The sequence below is a fragment of the Vombatus ursinus genome, unplaced genomic scaffold (assembly GCF_900497805.2).
Source record: "Vombatus ursinus unplaced genomic scaffold, bare-nosed wombat genome assembly UNPS02014959.1, whole genome shotgun sequence".
Classification (NCBI taxonomy): Eukaryota; Metazoa; Chordata; class Mammalia; order Diprotodontia; family Vombatidae; genus Vombatus; species Vombatus ursinus.
The window spans coordinates 7,753,085-7,760,944 of NW_020954737.1; the positions used below are offsets into that span (position 1 = coordinate 7,753,085).

At 43.4% G+C, this 7,860-nt stretch overlaps 1 protein-coding gene across 1 annotated transcript in view; it reads left to right on the forward strand.

Annotated features, from left to right (window-relative positions):
* Positions 1-7,564: 7,564 nt before the first annotated feature.
* Positions 7,565-7,860, forward strand: part of LOC114030469 (mucin-20-like) — a 19,086-nt gene continuing 18,790 nt past the window's right edge. Inside the window, exon 1 of the mRNA XM_027845298.1 lies at positions 7,565-7,638. Coding sequence (XP_027701099.1) covers positions 7,611-7,638 — 28 coding nt within the window. The 5' untranslated portion in view covers positions 7,565-7,610. The remainder of the gene's footprint in view (positions 7,639-7,860) is intronic.

The window sequence follows — 7,860 nt, forward strand, 5'->3', positions numbered from 1 at the left end:
CTCTGAGCATATAAATACAAACAAACAGATTAGTTCCTACCTTAAGGAACTTCAATTCGCTCTGATTGTAGCCCTTAATTTGCTCAAAAGGCAACTTCTTCCAGTCCAGTTCGTGGAGGGTGGACTGTGAACCTTTGTGATCCATATGATACTACAGCTATTCAGAAGCAATTCCATTTTCTCCTCCTTACATCCACTCCTTTCAAGATCTGGGGAAGAGATAGAGTTGTCAGCATGTATTGCAGTAGTTAAAAGTGGAGAGACCATATGGGATGCTAGACATGGTAAACATGACTAGTCCTTTTTCACGGATAAATTGTCTCTATTAGACCCTCATCCCTCATGGTCTAAGTTCTATTTTAATGCTCTCAGTCCCCCGTAGGACAAAACTTGGGAACCCCACGAATCAATTCAGTTCTTGATCCCAGTACCTTATTGCTCTGGACACAGTGTATAAGGCAGAGAATAATGAGGTTCTGAACTTTCTTTTGCTGTCAAATACAGGTCCAGCAGCTTCTTGACCCTGTCTTTCCTGGCCAGTCCCTCTCCGGCACAGTGAAGGGAGCCAAGAAGAGACAGTAACATTCTCACATGATCTGCCTCCCTCTGGACGATTCCCAAGGAGGACCAGTAGCTATGGCCAAGAGGTCAACGGTGACTCGGCATTAGGACATTCTTAGATATCGGACCAGAATATTGTTTCAGCATTTTGTCTGGATTCCTCCCTTTCTTCCCATCACTTAACTACTTTGTATTGCACTTATCTGCATATCTTCAACCCCATCTCCCAATAAATTATAAGTTCCTTGAGCGTAAAGACTGTAATTTTTATCCATGTATCCCTAGCACTTGGCACAGTGCCTTGCACATTTGGGGATCACTCAATATGTTGAATGAGAGAAAGAGCTAGAAGGAAAGATGAATAGCATGTAGTCCAACCCTTTCATTTCAAAAGTGAGAAAACTAAAGTCTCAAGAAGTAACATAATTTTTCCAGGTCACATAGCAATTTAACAGCAAAGCTGGGACTAGAACCCAGATGTGGTGGGAGCAATAATAGACTTTTACTCAAAATGCATTGTCAAGATTTAATTGTAAAATGAGGGAGTTGGATTAAATAATATCTGAAGTCCCTTCCAGTAGTTTTTTAAAACCCTACACAACCTGGCCTCCTTCTTATCTTTGCCACCATCCTGGTGTAGGCCTTCATCCCCTCCTGATTTGACTATTGCAATAATCTGCCTCAGGTCTCTCCCTGATCCAGTCCATCTCCATTCAGCCACAGAAGTGATTTCTCCTCAGGGGCTCCCTATCACCTTCAGGGTCAAATACAAAATCTTCTGCTGGGCTTTCAAAGCCCTTCATAACCTAGCCCCCTCCTACCTTCCCAGTCTCCATTTGAACATGAGTTCAAATCTGGCCTCAGACACTTACTGTGTGACCCTGGGCAAGTCACTTAACTTATTGGCCTCAGTTTCCTCATCTGTCAGATGATCTGGAGAAGGAAATGGCAAACTACTCTAGTATCTCTGCCAAGAAAACCCTTAAAAAAGGGGCACAAAAAGTCAGACATGACTGAAAAATAACTGAACAAACAATAGTTGTGCATAAAACTTTCCTAGTACCGCAACTCCTGTAAGGGAGTGGAAAACTTCAGCCTCGGATCAGGGGATCGTAACTGTCGAGCTGGAAAGGATTTCAGAGGCCATCTGGTTTAACTTCTTTTTACAGATGAGAAAAGTAAGGCTCCGGGTCACACAGGTGCTTGCCAGAGAGGGTTGTGTTTGGCTAAATAAGCAAGGAGTGTACTGCCTGTGAGCCTCTGACAGCGTCGAGTCCGGCTTCTGTCTAATCAGTGCTCTCCTGCTGGGTGACTCTAATCTGCTCCTGCACCATCCCCTTCACCATCCCCATCCTTCCATCATGAGACTCAGAAGGAAGAGCCTGCAAGTGTTGACTGCTCTGGTTCCCCTTTAGGGGGCAGTGCTGCTCAGTGGTTGATCTTGCTCCAAACTCCCAGGAGTTCAAGATTTCCTTGTCTGTGAGACCCTACCCGTAGTACAAGGAGGTGCTTCTCTGGTCAGGCTCATGTGGGAAATGACCTCCGTGATCTGGGATGGTTTTTGTTGTTCAGTCATGTCTGACTCTTTGCGACCCCAGCTGGGGTTTTCTTGGCAAAGATACTGGACTATTTGCCATTTCCTTTTCCAGCTCATTTTTACAAATGAGGATCCTGAGGCAAACAGGGTTAAGTGACTTGCCCAGGGTCACCCAGCTAGTAAGTGTCTGAGGCTGGATTTGAATTCAAGGCTTCCTGACTCCTGATTCTGTGCTCTATTCTGGGATGATATTCCTGACCTATTTTAAAGAGTGTTTGAGCTCATACATTAGAATAGTGGAGAGAGAGAGCTGGATTTGGAGTCAGGAAAACTTGGGTACAAATCCTGCCTCATAAATTTATTAGGTGCCTGACCTTGGGCTAGTCATAGGTTCATAGATGTAGAGCTGAATTGACCTTAAAGCTCAAAGAATCCAACATCTTCATTTTACAGATGAAGAAACTGAGGGCCAGAAGTGAAGTGATTTGCTTAGGGTCAAACAACCTCTAAGTGTCTAAGTATCCCAACCTCCCTGAGCCTCAGTTTTCTCATCTATAAAATGGGAATGATAATAGCACCCACCTCCAAAAATTGTTATGAGGATCAAATGAATGAAAAACACTCTGTACTATATAAATCTGAGCTATTATCAGCTCTGCAGGATTCTAGAATCTAAATCTGGAAGGGACCTCAGATATCATGTCAACCAATCAGTTTATTTCACACATCAGGAAACTGATGCTCAGGGGCAAAGTGGTACAATGGCAAGAATATTACAATTAGGGGTCAGAGGGCCTGAGTTCCAGTCTTACCTCTAACATTTACTAGCTCTGTGACCCTGGCCACGTCCCTTAACCTCTCTGTGCCTCAATTTCCTCATCTGCAAAATGGGGTATAAGATCTGATGGCCTCTGAGACCCTTTCTAGTTTTAAATCATGATCTTATGATCCTGCTTCCTAGTTATATGTTTAACTAGCTAGTGACCTGGTCCTGTTCACCAGGAAGGATCACAGTTGGGCAAGTCCCCACTCAAAGAGCCCCGTCCCATTGAGAGGAAGTCCTGGAAAAGTGTTGGGTTCCCTATGGTTCTAGGAGAGGGAACAACCTTCCTTCCTCCAGTTCTGCCTCTTTCTGGGGCGATCGACTTGCTGGGAGTCAACTTGCTCTCGGGGGGGGGGGTAGATTTGTGGATTTACCCAATCAGAACCAACTTTGGAGCCCCCACGTCTTTCCTAAACCTTCTATATTTCAATGAGCCCTAGTCAAGCGGCCTTGGTATAGTGGAATCAACTCCCCATAGGAATGGATAAAACATACTTGGCTGTCCTATTCTCTCGGCATAGAAGCAATAAAAAAATAATAAATAATACTTAATAAAACATCTACCAGAAATATCTGACCATTTTTCAGTCAAGGCTCTCACCCAGAACAGGCACTCGGGATACTAGCATGGTCTATCTCTTCTAGGTCAAAAAATGTAGGGAGGGACTTTAGGGAAATCCCACAGGGCCTTTCCACACACGGCCAGACCTGTCCTGTCCTATTTCACACCCAGGGCCAGAAATCACCCACGATACGGAAGCTATTTAAGGTAACCCTTCCTCCAGTGTCCTCAGAGATATGGGTCACAGGTAAAATAAAATCAGAGGGTCTATTATTCAAATAATTTGAAGACACTAATAATTATTAGTTATTATCAGAATAATAGATGTTATAATTTTTATAGCTCTTTAAGATTTGCAAAGCACTTTGCAGACTTTATCTCATTTCGTCCTCATAACAATCTCAATGAGGGAGGTGCTATTATTATCTCCATTTTGCAGTTGAGGAGTAGAAGGAATAAGAATTTACATAGTACCTACACTATGTACCAGGCACTGTACTAAACCCATTAAAATATCTTCTCGTTTGATCCTCACAACAACCCTGGGAGATAGGTGCTATCGTTATCCTCATTTTACAGCTGAGGAAACTGAGCCAGGCAGTGGTTAAGTGACTTGTCCAAGGTCACACAACTAGTAAGTGTCTGAAGGCAGATTTGAACTCAGGTCTTCCTGACTTCCAGACCAATGCTCTCTAATAGGCTATAATTCTAGATGTCACTTGCAAATCTAGAGTTATTGCTTCCCCAATCCTTGCTCAGTGTCAGATTCATTTACTTGGCTGGTCCTACCTAGAAAGGCTCTGTAGGCTACTTACCTTAGGGTCCTTCCTACATTTTGGGATACAAAATGCCAAGCTGGCATCCCCAGGGCCTATTCCAGATAAGAGCCTTGCTTTAAAGGGACCAGAAATCTTGAAGTTACCAACAGAATGAGAAAAACACAGAATTCAGCCCTTAAGACTCCCAAGTCAGCCCTCCAGGGCTGGAAATTCTCCAGGTGACAATAAAGGTACCTTCAGAAAGGGTTAACAGAGGGTGGGGAAGCATTAGGGCCAGACTTTTCTTGACTTAGCTCCATAAAACTTTATCAACGTGTGACTTGCAGGTGTCAGGTCTATTTATGGTTTATATGATTAAAGAAAAAAGGAAGTAGAGGAAGAATGTGCAGGAGGGGAATGGAGAGGGGAGAGGCTGAGGTTAGCGTGAGGAAGAGGCCTAAATCGTTCACAGCTCATAGATTAAGTATTGGGCCTGGGACCCACCTGCAGGTGGAATGAGGAAGCCCCCTTCCAACTCTGTACTAGGGCAGGGCAGAGCCGAGAGGCCAGGTCTCCCCGCAAGCGGTGTTTTTCCTGTTGCATAAAGGAGGAAACTGAAAGTGGGACTTAGGCTTACAAGAAATAAGAGAGGTAGAGGCAGAGGCAAAATAAAACCCAGATCCCTGATGGAGTCTCAGAATTCTTTCTCAAACTAATGACCCGTCAAAGGAGAATTTATTTTCCCTATTTCAAAGAGAGAATAACTGACACAAAATGAAGAAGTCCAGCTTTCTCTGGATACCCCACCCCTGCCCCATCTAGGTGTCATAGTATACAAGGGCCTAGAGTCAGGAAGGCCTGAGTTCAAATCCTGCCTTAGACTCTTCCTAGCTGACTGATGCTGGGCAGGTCACTTTTCTTCATCTATAAAATAGTACCTACCTCCCAAGGCTGTTGTGAAGATCAAACACAATAATACTTATAAAGTACTTTGCACAGTGTCTGGCATGTAGTGGGGGCTTAATAAATGCACATTCCCTTCCCCTTTCCCTTCCCCATAATCAGCAGTGGAGCTAGGATCTATATCATGTCAAGAGACCTAGAGGAATATCCCAAGCTTGCCAAGGAGACCTTTGTGGGAGGACATGGGCAGGAGTCCCACAGGATGAAAAAGTGTGGATAGGTTGACTGCTCACCATTGGAAGGGAAGAGAGAAGAATGCAGAAAAATCCAGGATAGAGCTTCAGATAAGCAAAAGTACGAATAAAATAAGTCTACCTAGCCTAAATGTGCCCAAACTTGCTAAACTGACATTTCCTGAGCCTCTGATAGATCAGCCCAATGATTCCTGAGACTTGTAGACCAGTGGCAAAGAGATTGGAAAGCTGAGAGTATATCTAGGGGGTGGGGATGGTATGAAAGAGACAGAAAATACCTAGTTTGATTAGAATTTTGAGTACCTGACCAGGAATATGATTGTAAATATAGAACAGCAAAGGAACTCAGAAGCTGTGCAGTTATTTTTTTTCGGATAAGGAAACTGAGGCCAAGAGAAATTGACTTTGTTCAAGGTCATATGGGGAGCAAGTGTCAGGATTTGAACCCAGATCTTCTGAAACTGTAGTTAGTGCTTTCTTCACTAATAATAATAATAATAATATTTATATTATTATTTCCCTAACAGTCTAAGGCTGGGATAAGAAAGTGACATCAGATTGTGAAGAGCCTTGAATGCTAATCAAAGGAGTTTGAATTTTACTTGATGGGTACCAAGCAGTCTATGAAGATGTTTGATTAGAAGGCTAACATGGGCAGATTTAATCATAAGGAAAATTATTCTGGGAGTGAGGCAGCTTGGTGGCACAGTGGATAGAACACAGGTACAGGAGTCAGGAAGACCTAAGTTCAAAATAGGATTCACACACTTTCAAATTGGGACCTTGGGAAAGTCACTTAACCTCTGCCTGCCTCAGTTTCCTCAACTGTAAAATGAGGGCAATAATAGCACCTACCTCCTGGGTTTGTTGTTTGGATCAAATGAGATAATGTTTATAAAGTGCTTAGTATAGTGCCTGGCACATAGTAAGCACTACATAAATGCTAGCTCTTATTATGATATTCATAACCATTATTTTATCATTTATTATTTATAAAATAGAACCACAATAATAAATAATAGCTAGCATCTATATAGAGCTTTAAGGCTTGCAAAGCGCTTTACATATGTTTACATATCTTATTCAATTTCAATTCAATATAAAACCTTGTGGTAGATAAAATCATTCCCATTTTACAGATGAGGAAAGTGAGGCTGAGAGCATGGATTGGAGGAAGGGAAAAAGACATGAGAAAGCTATAATAGTTTAGGCAAGTGGCAATGAGGAATTGCCAATCCACCGGGGACCTGGGTTTTATTTTGTCTCTGCTTCTGCTCCTTATTTCTTCTGAGGCCAAGTCCTGTTTTCAATTTTCTCCTCTACACAATGGGGAAAACACCAATATACAAGAGGGGGGCACCTGACCTCTCATCTCTGCTCTGCCTTATCCAGAGTTGAATGGGAGTTTCCTCATTCCTAGAGGAATCTCTACAACTAGAAAGAGAGAGGAGGGATGAATATGAGAGACATTTCAGAAGTACATTTCATGGGACTTGGTAATCAATAGGGTGTGAGAAGTAGGGGAGAGAGAGGAGTCAAAAATAATCCCAAGGTTCTGAGCATAGGAGGCTGGGTAAATGGTGATATCACCAACAGAATTGTGAAAGCAGAAGGAGGAGGTTTTGGGGAAAGATAAATTCAGTTTGGAACATGGAGAGCTTTTATCTGAAACTAGTTTAACCTCCCCCCTCCCCTACATAAAGGATGCCCATTTTTCTCCTAGGGTCCAGCAGAATCTGTAGAAGGACCCCCCCCCCCCCCCAATCTATTTTCACTGCTCAAAATGATTGTCAAAAATAACATCTCTGGAGTTTTCTGTCTTACTCACCCTTTCCAGACTTTTAGGACATGGAAATAGAAGAGATAAGAATCATTTTCCCCATTTTACAAAACAGGAGAAATTACAATCACAGAGGACACAGGAAGCATGGGGGAAAGGAGAGGCAGGGTTAGGAATGGTTCACTGCCCAGCCTTCCGTCCCCTAACCTGCCAGCTCCCCACTGGGTGATCTGAAATCAACTGGACCCAGCCTGTGGCAGCAAGCCTTTGGGTATACACAGCCTGGGGGAGTTACAGCAGGGCTGCCCCACCTCCTGGGTGATAAGGAAACAGGAAAGAGGTGGTGAGAAGGAGCAGGGCACCTTAGGCAGAGGCACAATGGTCTCCCTCCTCCAGGAACCGTGCTTGCTTCTCTTCTTCTTACATTGCGCGATGGGGGGCACCACCAGGAGCAGCATGGGTAAGAGCAAGAATGGTTTGTGTGTGTGTGCTCCTGCATTTATAAGACTGTGGGCATGGGTGTACAATTATATATGTACCTGTGTCTGTGCATGTATATGACTTTAAAAGTTGAGTAGGGGTATGTATACAAACTGGGGTGGATGACATGAGTGGAATCTGTGTCACTGCACAAAAGTATTTTACCCTTTGGGATTGTCCATTTACTGTAACAGAGATTGAT